The sequence below is a fragment of the Halichoerus grypus genome, unplaced genomic scaffold (genome assembly GCF_964656455.1).
Source record: "Halichoerus grypus unplaced genomic scaffold, mHalGry1.hap1.1 HAP1_SCAFFOLD_114, whole genome shotgun sequence".
Classification (NCBI taxonomy): domain Eukaryota; kingdom Metazoa; phylum Chordata; class Mammalia; order Carnivora; family Phocidae; genus Halichoerus; species Halichoerus grypus.
This window is the reverse complement of record NW_027555041.1, coordinates 42,855-68,229: the sequence shown is the minus strand read 5'-3', so window position 1 is coordinate 68,229 and position 25,375 is coordinate 42,855. Positions and strand designations below refer to the sequence as shown.

The 25,375-nt window shown below is 37.5% G+C and overlaps 1 protein-coding gene across 1 annotated transcript in view; it reads right to left on the bottom strand.

Moving 5' to 3' along the window:
* The window catches only part of LOC144378735 (WW domain-binding protein 4-like), a 32,329-nt gene extending 6,970 nt beyond the window's left edge, over positions 1-25,359 (bottom strand). The window contains exons 1-9 of the mRNA XM_078065553.1: positions 25,226-25,359; positions 24,159-24,231; positions 21,982-22,044; positions 21,769-21,892; positions 17,845-18,012; positions 13,399-13,445; positions 12,858-12,933; positions 10,378-10,571; positions 3,379-3,542 (exon numbers count right to left, since the gene is read on the bottom strand). Of these exons, the coding sequence (XP_077921679.1) occupies positions 3,379-3,542; positions 10,378-10,571; positions 12,858-12,933; positions 13,399-13,445; positions 17,845-18,012; positions 21,769-21,892; positions 21,982-22,044; positions 24,159-24,231; positions 25,226-25,227 (911 nt within the window). The 5' untranslated portion in view covers positions 25,228-25,359. The remainder of the gene's footprint in view (positions 1-3,378; positions 3,543-10,377; positions 10,572-12,857; positions 12,934-13,398; positions 13,446-17,844; positions 18,013-21,768; positions 21,893-21,981; positions 22,045-24,158; positions 24,232-25,225) is intronic.
* Between the last annotated feature and the right edge of the window lie 16 nt (positions 25,360-25,375).

The window sequence follows — 25,375 nt, the reverse complement described above, 5'->3', positions numbered from 1 at the left end:
GATTGTGGAGAAAGGGAAACCCACTTACACTGTTGGTGGGAATGCAAGTTGGTACAGCCACTTTGGAAAACAGTGTGGAGGTTCCTCAAAAAATTAAAAATAGAGCTACCCTATGACCCAGCAATTGCACTCCTGGGTATTTACCGCAAAGACACAGATGTAGTGAAAAGAAGGGCCATATGCACCCCAATGTTCATAGCAGCAACGTCTGCAGTAGCCAAACTATGGAAAGAGCTGAGATGCCCTTCAACGGACGAATGGATAAAGAAGATGTGGTCCATATATACAATGGAGTATTACTCAGCCATCAGAAAGGATGAATACCCAACTTTTATATCAACATGGATGGGACTGGAGGGGATTATGCTAAGTGAATTAAGTCAAGCAGAGAAAGTCAATTATCATATGGTTTCACCTATTTGTGGAACATAAGGAATAGCATGGAGGACATTAGGAGAAGGAAGGGAAAAATGAAGAGGGGGAAATCGGAGGGGGAGATGAACCATGAGAGACTATGGACTCCGGGAAACAAACTGAGGGTTTTAGAGGGGAGGGGTGCAGGTGGATGGGTTAGCCAGGTGATGGGTATTAAGGAGGGCATGTACTGCATGGAGCACTGGGTGTTACATGAAAACAATGAATCATGGAACACTACATCAAAAATAATGATCTACTGTATGGTGACGAATGTAACATAATAAAATAAATTAAATTAAAAAAATATATAATGCTAAATAGGGAAAAAGATAAAAACTAGGGAAAATACTTAAAAATGTTACTATTTTTGGGGCGCCTGGGTGGCTCAGTCATTACACACCTGCCTTCAGCTCAGGTCATGATCCCAGGGTCCTGGGATTGAGCCCCGCATCGGGCTCCCTGCTCCGCGGGAAGCCTGCTTCTCCCTCTCCCACTCCCCCTGCTTGTGTTCCCTCTCTCGCTGTGTCTCTCTGTCAAATAAATAAAATCTTAAAAAAAAAAAAGTTACTATTTTTTATTATTTATTAAAAATGTTACTATCTCTTAGTAACCGAGTTATTCTTATGCTTTTCTTCAATTCCAAAAATTTTTTATAATAAAAATATATTGGTTATTTTTAGGGGGGAACCTCTTAAAAATTAGGTTTTATCTACTTAGGAAGTCAGACATCATAATCCATCACATGTAAAACTGGCTGACTCGGTTAAAATTTAACAAGAATGGTTTTACAGTGTATTTATCACATGGGAAACAAAATACCTGAATTTTATGGAATCTTAGCTTTAAGTATAGGAGATGTTGGTCTAGTAAGGCCATCTTCCTACTGTAAGTCACTTAAAAAAGTCACTTAGGGGCTGAAGTAATGCAGCCTATTATTTCTGCAATTTCAGTACACATAGTCAGCATGGCTTATCATGGTGCCTGGCAGTATGCTGCATTAAAATGCATTTTTTCTAGTATTATGTTAAGTAACAAATACAACCTAACCTATCATAATAATGGTAACATTCTGACAGCAGTTTTAATCTATACTATGGTATGTTATCCCTGGAGAATTAATTATTAGAACAGCATACAGATCTTCCCTCACTTATGATGGGGTTATGTCCCAATAAACCCACTGTAAATTGAAAGTATCAGTAAGTTGAAAATGCATTTAGTACACCTAACCTACTTAACATCATAGCTTAGCCTAGCCTACCTTAAATAAGCTGAGAACATGTATATTAGGCTAAGTTGGGCAAAATCATCTAACACAAAGCCTATTTTATATAAAATATTGAATACATGTAATTTGTTGACTACTATACCGACAGTGACAAACAGAATGGTTTGAAGTATACTAGCTGTTTACTCACATGGTCACATGGCTGCCTGGGAGTGTATGAGAGAGAATTGTACAGCAGTGTATTGCTAGGCAGGGTGAAAAGAGATAAAAATTCAAAATTTGAGGGCGCCTGGGTGGCTCAGTTGGTTAAGCGACTGCCTTCGGCTCAGGTCATGAACCTGGAGTCCTGGGATCGAGTCCCGCATCGGGCTCCCTGCTCAGTAGGGAGTCTGCTTCTCCCTCTGACCCTCCCCGCCTCATGCTCTATCTCATTCTCTCTCTCAAATAAATAAATAAAATCTTAAAAAAAAAAAAGCCAAAAAAAAATAATTCAAAATTTGAAGTACAGTTTCTACTGAATACATATCTCTTTTGCACCATCTTAAAATAAAAAAATCCCAAGTCAAACCATTATGAGTTGGGGACTGTCAGTATAAAGCTGGCCAAAACCTGCATTATTCTATCTTATGAAAAAATATGATCTTGAAAAGTACAGTTTCAATAATAAATAATTTCACTATAAAAGTATCCACAGAGTAGTCATCTTACATTACCAATTCGAAGCATTAATGTTTTTGGAGAAAAACTGCTAACTCATGTACTTTTTTTTTCCACCTGAAGATTTACTTAAACATTTAAGAAACACTAATTTGTGGAGCTGGGGGTGACTTCTTCCTTTTATTGTGTAAATGCTCCCAAGACAATAACTAATTTAAACATATAAGCTAATAATTTAAATCAGGTAACATCCCTACCATGATCTTGTTTAATTGATAAAACTGTTCTGTTTCTTCAATACTGGCTTTATTTTATTTATTTTTTAAAATATTCTATTTATTTATGAGAGAGAGAGAGAGAGATGGCAGGAGCGGGAGGAGGGGCAGAGGGAGACGAGAAGCAGATTCCCTGCTAAGCAGGGAGCCCAACGCGCGGATGGGGCTTGATCCCAGGACCCTGGGATCATGACCTGACCTGAAGGCAGACACCTTACCAGACACCCTTGAATATTGGCTTTAAAACTTCGGTGAAGTGTCATAAACCACTTTTAAGATAGTAACAAAATAAAAGCATTTTTTCTTGTCTTTAGACATATCCTATGAAGCCTTTATTGAATATGCAGATACCTGTTTGTCCAACAGAATGATGGTGAGTGTGAGAATGCCCATGTGTACATGGTGTGTTAGTGTGTGAATGTGTGGTCAAAAGAAATGTTATATTTGGGTAAGAATTAAAAAGATCATTAGAGGTTGGTTGCACTAAGTAATGTACAGAATCGCTGAATCACTTTATCATACACCTGAAACAAATATAACACTATGTTAACTATACTGGAATTAAAATAAATAAATAGCATCTCTCCTACAAAAAAAAAAAAAAAAAACCTCATTAACTTACTTTTTAAAATGACCACTAGTTTACAGTTTCAAATACTTAAAAATACTCTAGGAATAAAAAAAATGAACCACACCTTTAATGAGCACCTTATCCTTGCAATTAGTTACTGTAATGTATGGAAGTACTGAGACAGAAAATACAATTTGTAGTAACAGTGGGATTAAGTTTCAGGTACTTACTGAGACTCAACTTGCTGTTTAATTTCTTGCCATTCCCCATATGGGTTTGACTTTTTATGAGCTTTGGATTTTTCTTCATTTGGACCTGATGAATTTTGGTCTTGGATATTTTTTTCTTTCTGTGTTTCTGGTTCAATTCCTTTATCACTATTTTTATTTTTTTCCTGAAATGTCAAAGTCAAGAAATAACATACTTCAAGCAAAACTACAAGGACACAATTTAACATAATCTTATTGATTTATAAATAATAATACATTAACTCAACATTTTTAATTGCACATAACACAAAAAATATACATAAAAGAATTTTAATGCTTGATTAGGTTTTTTATTATGTCAAATGTTAAGATACCATGGGCCAAGGCTGGTTTTTAAAATAATCTAATATGAGGGGCGCCTGGGTGGCTCAGTCGTTAAGCGTCTTGCCTTCGGCTCAGGTCATGATCCCAGGGTCGTGGGATCGAGCCCCGCATCGGGCTCCCTGCTCTGCAGGAAGCTTGCTTCTCCCTCTCCCACTCCCCCTGCTTGTGTTCCCTCTCTCACTGTGTCTCTCTCTGTTAAATAAATAAATAAAAAATCTTAAAAAAAAAAAAACCCTAATATTATTCTATTAATATTCTACAATTTTTAAAATATTTATTTATCTGACACAGAAAGAGCACAAGCAGGTGGAGTAGCAGGCAGAGGGAGAGGAAGAAGCAGGCTTCCTGCTGAGCAGGGAGCCCGATGTGGGGCTCGATCCTAGGACCCTGGGATCATGACCTGAGCCAAAAGCAGATGCTTAACCGACTGTGTCACCCAGGCACCCCAATGTTCTACAATTAAGACATAAACTGGCCTTTTTTATCCTCTCTTCTCCTCTTTTCTGCCTTCTCTCCTTACTTATATATCCAATAGTGATCTCCCCTTATACTGTGTCTTTTCTGAATTTAATGCCACGTCATTAGACCCTAATACACTATCTACTTAAAGAATTCCCTCAATCTATCAGTCTTAACTGAACTCTGCCTTCACATCGAGGTGACCGCCAAAGCCTCAATGGAATATGTAACTGGTAACTATGTGAAATGAGAAAAAGACACACCCTTGATGTAGAAGCAAGTCCCATGATGCCCTTGGCTAGAGCTAGAATTTTTATGGCACCCCTTCATCTGGGAAAACAAAGCTCTATCATCCAGTTAAGCAAATAAACCATACACTAGATTTCAGTCTATTTGCAAAATGCACAACCGTGGGTGGCAGTCCTAGGACACTGTTCTGTCTGTAATTCTTTGAATGGATATTAACTCATTGCCTCATACTGTTCCATCATAAAACTAGGAGGCAGTATCCACTTTCTCTTAGCATTCTGGACTATTTCCAGGCTGTGACTTTTTTTTAAAGAAAAGATTTTTGTTGTGATTATAATGTATGTTTTGATTCTAATGCAATGTACTAAATGCCTCCTCCTCTGAGGTTCATACCACCTCTATACAGTTCTCTCCCATGCTTCCTTACACCATAATGACTTTTGGCCACTACTCCATATTCACTGATGACTTTAACCATGTTCTTTCTATTCAAACTCATCATCCTGGACCTTAAAAATTCCCTAGCCTGTTCTGTGAGCTTCACAATCAAGGACTTTGGCCTTCAACTATATTTCAGCCACTTAATGTTATATAAGATATTTTCCCTCACATATAGCACATAGTAGTATTCAAATACTAAATCCTTACATCAATGTACTTTTTAATTTGAACTGTATCATCACTCAAAAATGACCTACCTGTAAATTTTAGAACTCCAAAAGCACCCCACCTTTAACCACAGTTAAGTTTTTCTTCTGGCTTTCTGGCTTCCTTACTTCTAATATACCTCCTGTCCAACCTTGTTACCATCTCTAATGCCTTAACTTCTCCTTGTGCTCGGAGTTTGTTGACCTTGTCTAGATTTTACATCATTACAGAGCTTTACATCCACAGGGAATCGTTTTACTTTTTATCTTATTTTATCAACATGGTAAGTGTACTCTTTAATCCCCATCACCTATTTCACCCATCCGCCACCCACCTTCCCTCTGGTAACCATCAGTTTGTTCTCTACAGTTAAAGGTCTGTTTCTTAGTTTAAATAGTAAAGGTCTGTTTCTTGGTTTATTTCTCCCTCTCTTTTTCCCCTTTGCTGGTTTATTTAGTTTCTTAAATTCCGCACAAGTGAGATCATATGGTATTTATCTTTCTCTGACTTATTTCACTTAGCATTATACTCTGAGCTCCATTCATGTCATTGCAAAGGGCAAGATTTCATTCCTTTTTTATGGCTGAATAATATCCCACCGTATATACATATACCACATCTTTATTCATCTATCAGTGAGCATTTGGGCTGCTTCCATAGTTTGGCTATTCTAAATAATGCTGCAGTAAACACAGGGGTGCATATATCCCTCTTTGTGTTTTTATATTTTTGGGGTAAATACCCAGTAGTGCTGGATCCTAGGGCAGTTCTATTTTTAACTTTGTGAGGAACCTCCATACTGTTTTCCACAGCGTCTACACCAGTTTGTGTTCCCACCAACAGTGTGTGAGAGGGTTCCTTTTTCCCAATTCCTTGCCAACACCCATTGTTTCTTGTTTTAGATTTTAGCCATTCTGACAGGTATGAGGTGATTATTTCCTTGTAGTTTTGATTTGCATTTTCCTGATGATTAGTGATGCTGAGCACAGATTTTACATCCTTCATTAAAGAGCTCCAGGTCCACGTGGAATTACTTTATAAACATTTTTTTTGCTAGCACCCTTAAATATCTTTGTTCCTGTTTGTCTCTTGTGTGGGGCCTAAACACCTCCAACACAGACCTATCCAATCATTGCTCTGTCAAATGTTACATGGGAAAAAAAAAAATCACACAACCAGACTTCAAGTTATATTACAAAGCTGAAGTAATCAAAACAGTATGGGCGGCGCCTAGGTGGCTCAGTCATTAAGCGTCTGCCTTCAGCTCAGGTCATGATCCCAGGGTCCTGGGATCGAGCCCCGCACTGGGCTCCCTGCTCCACCGGAAGCCTGCTTCTCCCTCTCCCACTCCCCCTGCTTGTGTTCCCTCTCTTGCTGTGTCTCTCTCTGTCAAATAAATAAATGAATAAATCTTTAAAAAAAAAAAACAAAACAGTATGGTACTTTTTTATGCCTGAATAATATTCCACTGTATATACATACACCACATCTTTATATATTCATCTATCAGTGAGCATTTGGGCTGCAAATGCTCACTGAAATAGGCATATAGATCCATGGAACAGAACAGAAACCCAGAAATGAACCCACAATTTTATGGTCAATTAATCTTTGACAAAACAGGAAAGAATATACAACAGGAAAAAGACCACCCTCAACAAATGGTATTGGGAAAACTGGACAGCTATATGCAAAAGAATGAAACTGGACCACTTTCTTATACCATACACACAAATAAATTCAAAATGGATTAAAGACCTAAATGTGAGACCTGAAACCATAAATCCTAGAAGAAAGCACAGGTAGTAAGGTCTCTAACATTGGCTGTAGCAACATTTTTCTAGATATGTCTCCTGAGGGAAGGGAAATAAAAGCAAAAATAAACTATTGGGACTACATCAAAATAAAAAGCTTCTGCACAGCAAAGGAAACAATCAACAAAACTAAAAGGCCACCTATTGAATGGGAGAAGAGATTTTGCAAATGACATAGCCAATAAAGGGTTAGTATCTAAAATATACAAAAAACTTATACAAACCAACACCCAAACAACAAAGAATCCAATTAAATGGGCAGAAGACATGAACAGACATTTTTGCAAAGACATACAGATGACCAACACATGAAAAGATACTCAGTATCACTGATCATCAGGGAAATGCAAATCAAAACTACAAGAAATAATGTTTATTGCAGAATTATTTACAATAGCCAAACTATGGAAGCAAAACTATGGAAGTCAAACCCCTAAGCAGACTATGGAAGCCAAACCGCTATGTTTATTGCAGCATTATTTACAATAGCCAAACTATGGAAGCAGCCCAAGTGCTCATCGAGATAGATGAATAAATATACGGTATATGTATATACAACAGATTATTCGGCCGTAAAAAAAGGAATGAAAGCTTGCCATCTGCAATGACACGGATGGAGCTAGAGTATAATGTTAAGTGAAATAAGTCAGAGAAAGATAAATACCATATGATTTCACTTGTGTGGAATTTAAGAAACAAAACAAACAAGCAAAAGGAAAAAAAAGAGAGAGAGAGATAAACCAAGAAACAGACTCTTTACTATAGACAACAAACTGATAGTTACCAGAGGGGAGGTGGAAAGGGGAATGGGTGAAATAGGTGATGGGGATTAAGGAGTGCACTTGTTGTGATAAGCATTGGGTGATGTACGGAATTGTTGAGTCACTACACTATACACCTGAAACTAATATTACACTGTATGTTAAGTGTACTAGAATTAAAAAAAAATCACACAACCATACAAACTGGTAAGACTTCAAGGTTTATGATATTCAGTGTCAGCAGAGACTTTAACACTGCTTAGAAATGTGTCTCCAGGTATTTCTTCCCTTAGTCCTCAGCAGTTATTAAAAAGAAATATTCAGCTACAAATGGCTGAGTAAATAATGGTGTATTCATACCACATTAAAGCTATCTATCCGTTATTTTGGTGGATGAAAACTTATTGATGTCTTTGTGACAGATTAAACTGTAAAGCAATTAAGACCTTATTATAGTATGACTCCATGTTTTATTTTATTTTAAAGATTTTATTTATTTATTTGAAGGAGAGAGAGAGCATGTGCACAAGTGGGGGGTTGGAGCAGAGGGAGAGAGAGGAGCAGGCTCTCCCCACTAAGCAGGGAGCCTGATGCAGGGCTCAATTCCAAGACCCTGGGATCATGACCTGAGCTGAAGGCAGATGCCCAACCGACTGAGCCACCCAGACGCCCCCAGTATGACTCCATATTTTAAAATAATGTATGCGAGTCGGAATAAAAAAAAAGTTAAAGACCAAGAGAACACCAAGGTGTTACAGTGATTTCTCTGGGAAGTAGCAGGGTTATAGGTAGTCTGTCTTTATCTGTATTTTGTAATATTTTATTTGCTTGAAATTTATCAGTCCAGGTTGGATGCTGGATATAAACATTGTGAGGTGGGGGTGCCTGGCTGGCTCAGTCCGTGGAGCATGTGACTCTTGATCTCAAAGTTTTGAGTCCAAGCCCCCATGTTGGGTTTACTTAAAAAAAAAAAAAAAAGATATTACTTAAAAAGAAAATCTCAAAAAAGAAAATAAAAGAACAACAACACAGAAATATAAACACTGTGAGACGGCTACTATAAGGGCTTTGCTGCTGTGCCTCTGCAAACTGGACACATCCCTTGGCCTGTGTTCCACTAAGAATTACAGGGTAGTAGAGAAAGTCCAGGCAACGACAAGATCCTAGATGTGGCCTGGGAGTACCCTCTTTCCAGCATCCTTGAATTTCCTTCACTACTCAGGCCAGTAATGTCATCCATGGATCAATGCTATGTGTCTTTTCTGCTTTGCCACCTGGGCTCCTGAGTGTTCCTGGAATGATCACAAAGCAGGACTAGCAATACTATAGAAATATCTAATTTTACTTTTCTACCATGGCTGGGGATTCAGCAGTACCTGTCAATCCTTTTACTTGGTTCATTTCCTCTCCCACCCTAGCTCAGTGACTGTTTCAATTCATTAATATTGTCAAACTACTCAAAGCTTCTCACTCTCAGCAAGCAATCTTGATTTCTTTATAAATGAGTAAATTGAAGCTAAAAGGGCATGACTGTTTCAATTTCCTCCCTGATACCAACTTATCCATAGTCCTACCTTCTTATAAAAAAGGAAAACCTTATCTTCTTACCAAAAATGAGTTTACTCCTTGTTGAAGACCAACCTATCCACCTACCCTTGTTGGTATTCCCATTCTGCCTCCTTTGGAGTCTCTCTTAATGAAAACATCACTACCACAAATCTCTCATGATTAAGAGTCAATGTACAGCCATCATCCTGACAACCAATTTCTAGTTTTCATTTCATATCCAAACCACATATACACCATGAACCACTTTTCATTCCTCTATAATTGGGGTTCTTTCTTTCTTAAGATGCTTTTAAAATTTTTATTTATTTGACAGAGACAGACAGCGAGAGAGGGAACACAAGCAGGGGGAGTGGGAGAGGGAGAAAGAGGATTCCTGCTGAGCAGGGAGCCCGACGCGGGGCTTGATCCCAGGACCCCGGGATCATGACCTGAGCCGAAGGCAGATGCTTAACTGACTGAGCCACCCAGGCGCCCCTTTATTTATTTTTTAAAGTTTTTATTCATATTCCAGTTAATTAACATACAGTCTAATATTAGTTTCAGATGTACAATATAATCTGAGTTCTGCCACCCCAAACCCTGGTGAAACTACTAGAAGGGCTTCAAGGACTTTTTAACTGTAAAATTCAATGGACTTTTTTTTTGTTCTAGATCTATAATTAATCCTTGACGCTCTCTATTCCTTTGGCTTCTTGGATCTTAAATTCTTCTGCTTCTCTGCATACCTTTCTAGTCACTCTTTTCATTACAGGCTCCTCTTTCCCTGTCTGTCTCTTCAATGTTTAATTGTTGCCCAAAGTCATTTTCCTAGGTTATCTCACCCATTCTGAGATTTGAATTACTACCAGTATGCTGATGATACTCAAAAATAGGATCTCTAGCCTAGATCTAGATACTCAGACTTGTATGTTCAGACAACTCTCTAGATATTACGGAGGGATCTCAAACTTAAGAGGTCTAAAAATGAACTCACTGTCTTGCCACCAGGTAGATACTAATAAGTGGTACAACCGTTTATCCATTTGCTAAAAATGTACGTCTTGGCTTTATTTCTATCTTCCACCAGATAACTGAGTAAGTCTGTTGAGCTTTCTATAAATTGGTAAAGTTCTGTAAAGAATAAATCAAGAACCTACCTTAAACTTTATTTTTGGCTTTTGTGTTTCTGTAGAGGCCTTTCCTTTTTCTGCTTCCTCTTCCCCATCAGAATCACTACGAGAATCTGATGATTTAGACTCTTCTAGGGTACCAAGTGGCTTTTCATTGACCTTACTAGAAAGCAGATCGCCAGAGTGTGGAATGAAATCATCAGGTTTTTCCCATCTGGATTCTATTCAACACATTTTAATAGTCATGTTATTTAGTTACCAACTCTATTCAGAAGTAATTCCCAATATAACACTCCCTGTCACTTACAAATGTATTATTTTTTTAACTTCTTCATAATACATTAAACAACAGCACTGGATCTATTTTACACTATCACTTGATCAAGAATAAGTAAGAGTTCCCAAAGCCCTTGCTCTTTTATCTTTTGAGAGTTGGGTTTCAATCTGGATTCCAGATGTATAAACTACAGCCCCAGTAGAAAGAAACTTAAGAATTGGGCAATGCCTTCTAAGACTGTCACACTTTATCTGACACCAGTATCAGGAAACAGGTGCTTATGAGCACACATCAGATTTCCCGGAATTTATCACAAAGATTTCCTGGGATCCTCACAGAATGATACCATACTGTGAAGACCTGAACGAATATAATTTGTCATTTTTATACTAAGAAAAAAATAATCTCCATTGAACTCTACTGCCATCCAGTGGTTTACTGGGCTTTTAGTAAAATGACAGCATTTCTTTCTTTCTTTTTTTTTTTTTTTTTTTAAAGATTTTATTTATCTGACAGACACACAGCAAGAGGGGGAACACAAGCAGGGGGAGCGGAAGAGGGAGAAGCAGGCTTCCCGCCGAGCAGCGAGCCCTATGTGGGGCTCGATCCCAGGACCCTGGGATCATGACCTGCCGAAGGCAGACGCTTAATGACTGAGCCACCCAGGCACCCCATGATAGCATTTCTAATTATCTTGTAATTAGTCTCTATTTTTAGTGTAATAAAAGGGAAGGGGATGCTAAGATTTACTGTCCAACTGAGACAGTTTTAAGAGTGAAAGGGGCTGTATCAATAATTACACTTGTCTACACATAAGCTGAAACTGTTTGAGGACAAATCAATTTGTACAGCCCCTTATTAAAAGAGGGTGCTTTCCAGGGCGCCTGGCTGCCTCAGTCAATGGAGCATGCGACTCTTGATCTCAGGGTTGTAAGTCTGAGCCCCACACTGGGTGTAGCGATTACTTAAAAATAAAATCTTTTTTTTTTAAGATTTTATTTATTATTTATTTGACAGAGAGGGAACACAAGCAGGGGGAGTGAGAGAGGGAGAAGCAGGCTTCCCACTGAGCAGGGAGCCTGATGTGGGGCTCGATCCCAGGACCCTGCGATCATGACCTGAGCCGAAGGCAGATGCTTAACAACTGAGCCAACCCAGGTGCCCCAAAAATAAAATCTTAAAAAAAAAAGTGCTTTCCAACAATAAAAAAAAAAAAAAAAAAAAAAAACCACATTATTTCCTTATGTATATTTCACGTGAATAACAAAAAAACTTTCAGGAAATAATTTAAGCACCTACTATGTATTGTTCTGGGAACTTTATAGATACCTGACCTTCATGACCCAAGAGTATGCATGATCACCTCAATTTTACATAAGAGCAGCTACAGGTTTAGTGACTTTTATATAGCTGGTAAGGGAAGAAGCTATGCATTAAGCTCAGATCCAACTCTCCACCTATATCACTATATTATTTTATCTTTAGAAACTTTCAGTACCTCAATTTTACCGAGCTAGAACCATTACTATCGTTGGGCAGACTAGGTATCTACTTGGAGGCTAAAAGGGCTTTTTCCTCCTAAAAGATTTAATGCTATGTGTTTGGATAGTAGAAATTTAATAAATAATTAAATAAAGCCTCTCAAAGTTATACTGACACCATACATACTTTGGTAAATTTAATTGTACGAGAAACTACAATTACTTGTTGATCCATTTTATAAAATTAAATTAGAAAAAATGTCAACTTGAAAAACTTAGGTAATAATTAGGTAACAATAGTTATGCATGTTTCATAAATATTTACAAATAACTGAAACATTATTAAATTAGTAAAAGTGAAAATTTGACAGTCTCAGCCACTGCTAAAATAACTTCAGTTTTGTTTTTTAGAAAAGGAAAAGGCAAGTTGAATTAGGTGATTTCTAAGGTACATTTCAAGGTAATGATTATATTTCTACAATAATCATAACAAAAGTCAATAATGATAAAGTAAAAATGATTTTTAAAATTTGTGAATGGAGTATCAATTGAGAATGAGCAGCACAGTATATTATATACGAAAATCTTCCTGCTTTTCCACTGTATAGTTTTTAAATTACAAAATACCCACATGCTATGGATATATGTTGATCACTATACTAAAATTCCCAAGTTCCCTTCATTAGCAGGCTAATAAGCAGTTCGAGGTACAATTTTATATAGTTAGGATAATCAAAGGTAGTACTTACCTCCTGTTTCTATATTATAATAGTAGGTATAACCATCTTCACTTACTCCTTCTACCCAAACAGTCTTCCCTGCTGTCTAATGGGAGGAAAAAAACAGCATAAACTGAAGATAATGATGTAGTTACACTCTATTAAAATAACTAAGGCAGAGTCAGCTACCTTCCCTTTCCTCTTAACACCTGGGAGTGAGAGGGGCAGTACTGATTATGGAAGCTTGGTTTGTGTTAATCATGAACTAACTTTCAGAGAGAGAATGTCACACCTCTGAAAGATAGGAACAATTCTCTGCCGATGGACAGGGACATCTGAATGGCAACCAACTATAAGTCAACTGATAATATTTGCCCTGCATGGAGTTTTTAGGTAGATACCACTTTTCCACTTCCACCCAACCTCCTCACAAAAGCATTATAGGAAGAAAGGAACAAAATGTGTGTAGGGGGGCTTATTTGGAAGTAAATTTGCTTAACAGAACTCTTTTATAAAAACCCCAGAAACCAATCAGTTTAAAGCAAAGACACTATCAATGTGCTTCAGTTACCTTTTTTAAGTTTCCTTGAAATCCTTCTGGTCTCTCCCACTGGGATGCTTAAAGCAAAATATACTTCATTAATAAAAATTTCTTCGCTTAAAAAGAAAAACAACTCAAAAAATTTAATTTGGCAAAAATTTACAAGACATTCAATGTGTACAAAGCACTACAGGCCTTTGAAAAATGAAAAAAAACCAGTATATATCCCAGTGGTATTGTACAGAACATGTATGAATGATATTTAACCAAGAAGGAAGAACAGAATGAAGGATTCGAAGTTACTGGGACTTCCACAAGAATTATTAGACACCTGTAGGGCTTCTCTTAAAGACTTCATGGAATTCAGGCTTGAAGTTTTTTTGTTTGTTTTAAAGATTTCTTTATTTATTTGAGAGCGAGCACACGCAAGTGAGTGTGTGCCCCTGTGCGCATGGGAGACAGGGTAGAGGGAGAGAACCCTAAGCAGATTTCCTGGAGACCATGGAGCCTGACGTGGGGCTTGATCCCACAACCCATGAAATGACGACCTGAGCCAAAACGAAGAGTTGGATGCTCAACTGACTGAGGCACCCAGGTGCCCCCAGGCTTGAAAAGTTTTTAAAAGCTTATTATACTATTTTTTTTTTTAGTAATCTCTACACCCAACACAGGGCTCAAACTCATGACCCCAAGATTAAAAGTCATGTGCTTTTCTGGATGAGCCAACCAGGTGCCCCAGGCTTGATAAGTTCTGAAGGAATGAGATGGCTGTTTGACATCCTGAGGAGGGGAAAGTGAGAGATAGAATGAATGACTTAAAAGAAGCAAGATGAAAGATGCAAGAATTAGAAAACAGCTGACCCTTGAACAACACAGGTTTGAACTGTGCAGGTCCACTTTTAAGCAGATTTTTAAAAATATATATATTGGAAATTTTTTGAGAGAATTGTGACAGTTTAAAAAAACAGATGAACCATGTAGTCTAGAAATACCGAAAAATTTAAGAAAAAGGTATTACTGTAAAAATACAGTATGTAATACACATAATACACAAAATGTGTGTGTCAAGTGTTTATGTCATCTGTAAGGCTTCCAGTCAACAGTAGGCTATTACTAGCTAAGTTTTTGGGGAGTCAAAAGTTATAAAATACCAATGATCCAGTAATTCCCAGTATACGGGCATATACTCAAAGAAAATGAAAACACTAACTTGAAAAGATAAATGCACCCCTATGTTTATTGCAGCATTACTTATATATTATAATAACGTCTATCATTATATATACACAGCACACAGAAGCAACCCAAGTGCTCACTCACTGATAGATGGCTAAAAATGTGAGATACATATCTCTCTCCCTCCTTCTCACACACACACACACGCGCACACACACACACACACACACAAATTACTCAGCCATAAAAAATAAAATCTTGCCATTTCTGACAGCATGGATGAACCTAGAGGATATTATGCTAAATGATATAGATCAAACAGAGAAAGACAAATACCATATGATTTCACTTGCATGTATAGTCTAAAAAACAAAACAAAACAAATAAAACCAGACTCTTAAATATTGAGAACTGCTGGTTGCCAGAAGGGAGGTAGATGGGGGGACAGGTGAAATAGGTGAAGGGGATGAACAGGTTTAAACTTCTAGTTATAAAATAAATAAGCCATGGAGATGAAGAAAAGGACAGGAGAGGGAATACAGTCAATAAAACTGCAATAGTGTTGTATGGTGACTACACTTGTAGTGAGCATGGGTTAATGTACAGAATTGTCAAATCACTATGTTGTATATCTGAAACTGATATAACACTGTATATCAACTATACTTTAAAAAAAAGTTATAAGCACATTTTCGACCACATGGGGTAGGGAGGGGTCGGTGCCCCTAACACCTGTGTTGTTCAAGGGTTTTGCTGAGAGTAAGAGCATACACAGTAGGATGGTGAACAAAGGAAGCAAGCAATAGGAATTAGAAGGCAGAAACACAGAATTAATAGTTTTAAAAAAAATATTTTTTAAAAAAGATTTTATTTACTTATTTATTTTAGAAAGAGGGAGGAAGGGGCGCCTGGGTGGCTCAGTTGCTTAAGCGTCTGCCTTTGGCTCAGGTCATGGTCTCAGGGTCTTGGGATTGAGCCCCGCATTGGGCTCCCTGCTCAGCGGGGAGTCTGCTTCTCCCTCTGCCTGATGCTCCCCCCTGGCTTGTGCTGTCTCTCAAATAAATAAATAAAATCTTAAAAAAAAAAAAAAAAGAAAGAAAGAAAAAGGGAGGAAAAAAGAGAGCATGAGGGGGTGGGGTGCAGAGGGAGCAGGAGAGAGAGAGAATCTCAAGCAGACTCCACACTGAGCCAGGAGCCCGACGTGGGGCTTGATTCCACAACCTTGAGATCATGACCTGAGCTGAAATCAAGAGTCAGATGCTTAACCGACTGAGCCACCCAGGTGCCCCATTAATAAACAGTTTCTATGTAAATTTGAGAAAGACTTATGATCCTTAGCATATAATCATTTGTGGTTCACTGCTGACTAACACGCACTTCTCTTAAGGCTCAGTGCAAACTGTGAGTGATTATTACTATTTCTATGTAGTCCCAAACTGTGATTCTAAAAATCATAATAATTACAATACTTAGAGCCCAAGGTTTTTTTCATAATTAACTCTAATCTCATTTCCTACCTTTCTGATCATTCTTTTTTTTCCTGGCTTTTCTCTCCTTTCCTTCAATAAATGTACTACCCACCCTTCATACTTCTCGTTCTCTTCTTTCTCCTTGTGATCTCATATACTCCTGAAAGTTAAGATATTATCTACATTTCTAGACATAATTTATCTAATTCCAGACTCTAATCAGCTACTGAAAACTACCACATGAATGTTCTAGAGGTACCTCAACCTCAACATACCAAAAACTGAATTTATTATTGTCCCACTTTAACTTACTCTATTTCTGTATTCCATACCTCAGTAAATGGCACGATCATCCTCCTAGCCCTCCATGACACAGCCCCAATCTATTTTTCCAGCCTCTTTCTTCTGCTAGGACATCTTCAGAGAACTGTATATTTTACCTCCACCAGATGACTGTTTCCCAAACTTTCAAACTTCTTAAAGCTTCATATTGTTCCACCTGTTTGGAATGTTTGCTTCACCCTCACAATAACCTACTATAATCATTTTCAATCAAAATACCTATAAAGTGTCTATACCATGCCAGGCACTGTGTTTGGTGCTAGGGATATAAATGGTGAATAAGAAGACATCATTCCTGATGTTCTCCTCTTAATGTATAGATCAGTTCAAAAGTAATTTCTGCGATAATCTCTCAGATCCACATAATCACAATTAATCCCTCACCATTCGGAGTTCCTATACGATTTTACATCTCTATTACATTATAGCACTTTAAAACTCTTCCTTGTATAGTGTTTATTTCTGATCTTAAATTTTATATTTCTAGAGAGTAAGATGCTACATAAATATATTTACTTATCTCAGAATTTATATGAAAAAATCCCTAATACATTTAGTTTTAAAGGAAAACAAAAAGGTATTTTTGATATTCCCACTGGATAACACCATTGTGTATTTTATTAGAAAGTGATATCCAAAACATGAATAGGAGGGGGGGGCTTCTCTACTACAAGACAGCTACATAAAAAAGAAAATGGTTCTGGTTCCCAGCCTGGTTTTGGATAGAAAATCTCTCCCACAGAATATTTTAAGAACCTCTACAATTTGTAAAGTGGATCTAAAATGCCTTATTTCCATGTAGTTCATACTTTTTTTTTTTTTTAAGATTTTATTTATTTATTTGAAAGAGAGAGGGAGAGAAGGAGAGAGAGCACAGAGGGAGAGGGAGAAGCAGACTCCCTGTGGAGCAGGGAGCCCGATGTGGGGCTTGATCCCAGGAGCCTGAGATCATGACCTGAGCTGAAGGCAGCCGCTTAACCGACTGAGCCACCCAGGCGCCCTAGTTCATACTTTTAAAAGATTTTATTGAGAAAATACAAAGCTTTAACTTATTTGTAAGGAACCTATTCTTAAAAAAAAAAAAATTTTATTTATTTGAGAGTGAGCAAGCGAGAGCACAAGAGGAGAGGCAGGGGTGAGGGAGACAGAGGGAGAAAGAGAAGCAGACTCACCACTGAGCAGGGAGCAAGACGCCAGCCTCTATGGGACTTGATCCCAGGACCCTGAGATCATGACCTGAGCCGAAGACAGATGCTTAACTGACTGAGCCACCCAGGTGCCCCATAAGGAACCCATTCTTAAGACTTTAACTAAGTATGATGTTGAGTCACTATAAGAAAGGTACCTTTTTAAAGGGCACATGACTTTTTTACCATTGTGGCAAAGATGTAAAGTTATAGTCTTCCATTGCTTAAATGTTCCAATATTAACTAAAACAAAATAAATGGTCAGTTATCATTCTTACTAGTTCTATGCCTAAATGACCTACCTCCTGTGATAAGATCATAATAGTAATGGTAACCCTCAGAGGTTATGCCTTCTACCCATCTGCCCTTTGAAGGGTCTTTTTTCTTTTTCTTCTTTTCCTTCTGCTGATTTGATGCCGGGGTGGGTGGGACAGTGCTTGTTACTGGTGATATGCTTGGCTCTGAAATTTCTAGAGAAAAAGATATAAGAAAGGTGAAGTACCAACACACTTTTTTTTTTTTCCTGGTATAAAACACTAATAATGTTACTCCAATCAAAAGCTTGACAAGAAGATTCTTTTGGGAACTTGACAAATTATAAGAAAGCTCATTTGGAAAACTAAATATGCACAAATATCTAGAATTATAAAACAGAAGTGATAAAGGGAATCTAGTTCTACCAAATGTTAAAACTTATTCTAAAATAATTGGTACCAAAAAAAAGAAGTAAAACTGATCCAGGAGTAGGCAAACATATGAATGAAACAGAACAAAGAGTAAACAGACCCAAATGTAGATTCCTGGTGCTTCTTTTTTTTTATTATCATCATGTTATGTTAATCACCATACATTACATCATTAGTTTTTGATGTAGTGTTCCATGATTCATTGTTTGTGTATAACACCCAGTGCTCAGACTCCTGGTGCTTATTAGAAAAAGAAATCATTTAGGGCGCCTGGGTGGCTCAGTCGTTAAGCGTCTGCCTTCGGCTCAGGTCATGATCCCAGGGTCCTGGGATCGAGTCCCACATCGGGCTCCCTGCTCGGCAGGAAGCCCGCTTCTCCCTCTCCCACTCCCCCTGCTTGTGTTCCTGCTCTCACTGTCTCTCTCTGTCAAATAAATAAATAAAATCTTAAAAAAAAAAAAAAAAAAAAAAAAAAAAAAAAAAAAGAAAAAGAAATCATTTAACAAATCATGTTGGATTAACTGGTTAATTATTTGGAACAAAGTAAAGCTATTCTCCACTCCATGGCCCCTCCCATGTTTGGACATCAATATAAACTTCAGATCAAAGATATATGTGAAAAAAAAAACACAAAGTAAAATAACGTTAAACTTAACTGCATACAAATCCAAATATTCCGTATAGCAAAAATAAAAACAAAAAAATAAAACAAATAATGTAATGCTATGTTAATCATAATAGGATTAAAAATTTTTAAAAACTAAAAAAAAAAAGACAAATATTTACAACAAATATGGCTCATGGTTAATGTTCATAACAAAGACTCCTTACAAATAAATCCAATATTCTAACAGAAGATGGACAAAAAGTACAAAGACAGCTTGTATTAGCTATCAATATATAAAAGATATTCACACTTTGATTCTGCAATCTCATCTCTAGAGATTAAATTTACAGAGATAAATGTAAAAAAACATGCCTGCATAAGGGGGTTCACTGAAGCATTCATTCTAACAGTGAAAACTAAGCAACCTAAATGTTAGTCTGGAAGAGATTAGTTAAATAAGTTATGGCACTTTTATGGCATTTTGTTATGGTATTTTATACCCTTTATTAAATGCTTATTACAAGTGGTCACTGTAATAAGCAGTTTATACCATTATGTTACTTAGTTTTTGTGAAAATCAGAGGTTGTATAGCTAGCAAGTGGCAATTCTGGTGGATTCCAAAGTCTGTGCTCCTAACCACTCTGTAGCCACTAAACATGATGTATATCCTTAATTATTTAAAAGAAAGGAAGTATATGACATGTTATTGAGGGAAAAAATAAAACCACCTCCAACTAGACTACAATGTGGAGTATAACTTAAAAAAGAAAAATCTAAAGATGTCTGGGATAATCTTAAAAGCAGTTAGTTTTTAAAAATCCTGGGGCACCTGGGTGGCTCAGTCGGTTAAGCGTCTGCCTTCGGCTCAGGTCATGATCCCAGAGTCCTGGGATCGAGCCCCATGTGCGGGCTCCCTGCTCAGCGGGGAGCCTGCTTCTCCCTCTCCCACTCCCCCTGCTTGTGTTCCCTCTCTCGCTGTGTCTCTCTCTGTCAAATAAATAAATAAAATCTTTAAAAAAAAAAAAAAAAAATCCTTTCTTTGTACTGCATTATGGTACTTTAAGGGGAATGTATATCCTATTTAAAAAAACAAGGCTATGAAAAATAATAGGAAAAATCCTCTTTGAATACATTTAAATACAAAATGCTAAGACTGATTTGCTCATAGGTTAGCATAACAAAACCTCTCAATCCATATAATTGATGAGATGAATTTTCAACGATGCCTCTTTAATTCTGCAGGAACACCTCTATCTTTTTCTCCTTTAAGCTTACAGCTTTATCCTCATGGAAATACAGCCCCCACCCCTTCCTTTTAACTAACAATGTCCAGGAGAATATTTTTAAAGTCTGGTTACACCTGTCCTTATTTGATGAGGGCAATACTGATTAACTTATTAGTCTGCTTAAAAACTTAACGGAAAGAAGTTTTTAGAGTAAAGAGTATCATTCCATGTTGACTATCTCAACCATTATGCAAGATCAACAACTGGGATTGCTATATGCCTAGTTTAAAGACAATGGATTTGTCATGGAAGAAATGCTGACAGAAAAGTTCCCGAGTTAAAGCCTAAGTTCATCAACAAGATAGATACACTCTAATTAAATAAATGCCTTTTATCTGGAGCTGAGTTATCTTCAAACCCCCAAATTATTTACCTTCTTGCTGGTGACCATGTGGAAAAAAGGAAATGCTTATATACTGCTGGTGTATGTAAACTGACAAATATCCAGAATTATAAAACAGAAGTGATAAGGGGAATCTAGTTCTACCAGATGTTAAAAACTTATTCTAAAACAATTGGTACCAAAATAAACTGGTCCAACCACTAGGGAGAACTTATGGAGGCTCCTCAAAAAATTAAAAATAGGTCTACCGTATGACCCAGCAATTTCACTTCTGGGTATATACTCACTGGAAATATAAGCAGGATTTCAAAGAGATATATGCACTCCCATACCTACTGCAGTATTACTCATAACAGCCAAGATATATAAACAACCTTAATGCCCATCAACCAGATGAATGGATAAAAAAGATATAGTACATATACATAATGGGATACTATTCAGCCATGAGACAGGAGGATATCTTGCCATTTGCAACAACATGGATGGAACCTGAGCATACTGTGATAAGTGAGGTAAGTTAAAGAGAAGACAAGCATACTGTTATGATATCACTTGTATGTGGAATCTAAAAGAGTCAAACTCAGAAAACCAGAAAGTAAAACTGTTATTTCCAGGGGACAGGGGGTTGGGGGGTTAAGGCTGATACTGTTTAAGTTTATAAACTTGCAATGAGTAGTACATAAGCCACAGAGATTGAATGCATAGTATAACGAATATAGACAACAATACTGTAATAGGTAATCTGATAAATATTGCTTCAGTAGCAATCCCATTACAATATATAAATGTATAAAAGTAACACCTGCATAAACAATGTTTTATGTCAAATTTATCCAATTAAAAAAAAATTATCTACCTTCTAGTGGTAAAATCAGTAAATTTGTCCACAACAGGCTAATTCACTCTAACTCAACCACATAAACAAACATAATTCATAGTTTTGACCATATGGATAAAACAAACTGTGGTTATAATGCAAGGCCTATTTTTTAATGAATAGCTCTTTTTAGCCAAGTACCTAAAAAACTCAACTGTGCCTGAAATGAACACTGACCTAGGACAGAACTAGGACTAGCTAACCACCAAGGTAGTATGGTTATGAATGGAGGTGTTAAAAGATGAAGCTTTAAAAGTAAAACAAAAGTGCATGAGCAAAGTCCCATAGTCTAAATACAGCTATGATGCACAGGAAAAGCACTAAGAGTATACCCTGAGTGTATAACCTCTTTATGGAAACAATAAAAGCTCACTGAGCATGACCTCTGATGTTAGTTTTAAAACATGCTGGCTGCTTTTTTACCTGACTCTAAGCCAAGCCTTTTCAAATCCTCTTGGTATGCTTTCAGGGCAGCTGCCTCCATTGCGGCAAACTCCTTTGATGCCTTTTCTTCTTCCTTTGCCTTGTCCAGGCTTTTCTGTTTAATCTATGTGAGACACATATAAAATTGAAAGCCAGATAAAGGACTGATACTTACATAGAAAAATTGGCAAAGAAAGAAATAAACTAAATTACCTCACTGATCCTCTTTGCCACATTTTCCTTATGATTCTTTCCTCTTTCGTGAAATTCAACACTCTTGAAAATTAATAAAAGAGAAAATGCAAAAGAAGGTTACATCAACATCATAATGTTCATAGTAAAGTAATAGTAAATATGGGAATGGGACATAACAAAATTGAAATTAAAATGACGGACAGAAAAATAATTTTAATGCAAATTGGTCTTTTTATCAAATGATGGGAGGGAACTGAATCATGTTATTTATTATTATATCCTCTGACTAGGTTTCCTTTGGTGCTTAAAATAAACTATGATGACCGAATCAATGGAGAAAAATACAAGGTACCTGTGATGACTAATCTAGTGAATATGATTGTACCGAGGACTCAAACAAGACATGAAGCCAAAAGAGGAGTGGAAAAAAAAAAACTTCAAGAAACACCTCTCAACATAAAATGTCAAAACCATTAAGTCTCTAGAATTTGTACTGCTCTGGAAACACAGAGAATAAACAATAATATTAGAACTTATTCCTCCAAATTGAGAGAAAAGTAGACAGTAAGGAATTCCTTCTAAATTATAAACAAATACTTTTATACACTGTGGTAATGGTATGAAATGTACAACTCCAATGGAGGACAATTTGGCACTATCTACCAAAATTTGGCTGCTGGAATAGAGAACAAAGCTCCCTACGTACTGATGTGGAGAGAGCTCCAGGACATACTGTTCAATTTAAAAAACAAACAAATACCAAACTATGGTGAAGGATAGTGTGTATGGTATCCTACGTTTTACATATGTTGGAATTAAAACCTATGTGTGCATACAGAAACAATGAAGAATGGACAAGAAAATGAAAAAAAGTGGTAACTTACAAAAAATGACGGTGACTGGATGGGACAAAGGAGTGAGTGAATGTTATCACCTATTTAAAAGTCAGGAATGCTCCCTAAATTGCAAATGTCTGGTTTTATGCAATAAGAAATTTCTGGTAAACCTTGCAAAATAAATTTTGTCAATCAAATCTTAGCTAAGCTATCCTAAAGTACTACCATGAATTCCTCTTTAAAGTGAGACATTGTAAAAAAAGGTTCACCTTCTATTTTTCATATATCAGGTTTCCTGAATTATGCCAAAGAATATTCAAGGCCCATTCGAAAACAAAATAATTTTGTTTCTAATTAAAGGTTAAGTTGATGTATATTAACAATCCAAGGAGAAGAAAGACTATCATAGAAGAGATTATTTACTCTTCATGACTCCTAAAATTCACTGAACTGACTGGGTACCTCAACAGAAGAGAAACTATCAGTGATTTGTATAGATTTCAAAATTTGTGGCATTTATGTGTAAGGATGGCCTAAGTTAAACAAGATAGTTGAGAGCTTTAGCAACTATTCAAAAGACCAAAAACCAAAACAAAACCCTGGAGAAAAATATCCCCAAACTCCTGTAGACAGTAGTAAATAAAAGTCTATCAAAGAAGTGTAACATTGTTAAAAATGGGGCCACTGTTCTGTTATGCATGCAACTCTATCAACTAAAAAGGATAGGAATATATATTTAAAAGATACCCAGGTGTTTACATACTATGTATATATTATTATGACATGCACACAAAGGCGAAAAAATCAGTGATGCTTTTATGTCTTAAAAGCTTAATCTAGATTAAGAGATACAGTAATAAGGTGCTTAATAGAGCTGCTATTTTCATATTCCATGAAAGAGGTAATGATGTTCTTTAAAATTTAACCATTTATAGCTACAAAGCTCTGCAAATATGTTTAATTATTTCTGGAGTAGAAAAGATTCAAAATAAACTACAATAATGTTCCTTTTTATATATTAAGGGTTTTGCCCTTTTACGTTTCTTTTTATATGGTAGTATTAAACATCATAATGTGGATAAACATGGATGAGATGACCCACTCAACGTCCATTTTCTGAATGTGACTGAAAGACCATAGAAAAATAATTTGGCTTAATATATAATCAAATTTAAGCTGATGAAAAGGAAGAAGGCTCACGGCTTTCCTTCAAGAAATGAAAAGACAACAGAAATCTTTCAATGCTTTGAAAAATCAAGAGCAATGTATATGAAGGTGCTTCGTAAATACTGAGTTTAGATCAAAAAGAAACACAGGAATACAATATTATTAAGCTCTCTAAGAGTGGAAATATCATACAGGCCTATTGTCCGCTATCCAACACTTGCAGTAATCACAGAATTTCTTTGGTTGCGACTTCCAGTAGTCTGCCCTGAAAAAGGGAAAAACAAGTCTAAGCTTATTTACAATTAAAAAGGTAAAATTGTGCATGTTTTTACATCTTCTTAGAGTTTGAAGTATAAGCCCCTGTTACTGCATCTTGTCTTGTTACACACATTACCTTTAGTATTTAACTCACTGCAGCAGTTAGCTGAAATTGCTGCCACTAGAAAAGAAAAAGTCTGCACCGGATTTAAAACTCCCTTTAATAAAATTGCTTTAAAAAAAATTTTTTTTTTCTCATTTGCCACTGCCATCGGTGTGAAGAAATAAGATACATCTTGGAAAAGATTTATCTTGTCTATGCCTTTCCGGCATTTTGGGAGGTTGCTGTAATGGAGGCCTGAAGAAGCTCAAAGTTTGCTTTAAATCAAGTTATTTCCACCAAAAGAACAAAGAACAAGACTCCTCTGGTGGGAGACTGCTTCCTCCGAGACTATCAGTTAATACAATTTGTTCTTGAGCCTCAGGGCAAGAGAGAGTTGGAAAAGCTAAGGGACCTCTTAGCCCGCAAGACTTGGGGCGGGGGTGGGGGGTAGGGGTGGGAGTCACTACGCTAACGAAGACTGGCCGTTTCTACCAGTCGGAGAAGGCGGCGGCGGCCGGAGCCCAACCCTAAAGTTTCACAATACCCCTGGGTTCACGCGCTACAGAAACGAATAGGGTGCTTGCGACCCCCAGCTGTTCAAGCGAGGGAGCACCCGGTCGCTTCGCGGGCAGCAGTCCAACCTCAACTGGCCGCCAGCCTCCCTCCCGAAGCCCGAGCTTCAGGCCCCCAGGGCGCTCCGCAGGATAGCATTTCTAAGCGCCCAGAGAACCCGCCCTGCCGGTCTGGTGCCGGTCCCGAGCGAGTTAAGAGCACCTCCGTCACGCCTCCAGCCGAAAGGAGGTGGGGGGGGGGATGGTGGTGGAGGGCGAGACTCGGCGGAAAAAGGGCCGCCCAGAGGAACAACACCTCGTTGTTTAGAGCCTGAGACCCGACTCACATGACTGGACCAGCCGCTCCGCGCGTCGCCCCCGGGTCCGGCTCGAGCTCGTGTTCCCCACGCGGGGCGAGTTGGGACCCGGCCGGCCGCGAGGCCCACCGGAGCCTCCTAACCCGAACACCTCCCTCTTTCCCCGGGACCAGGGTTCCA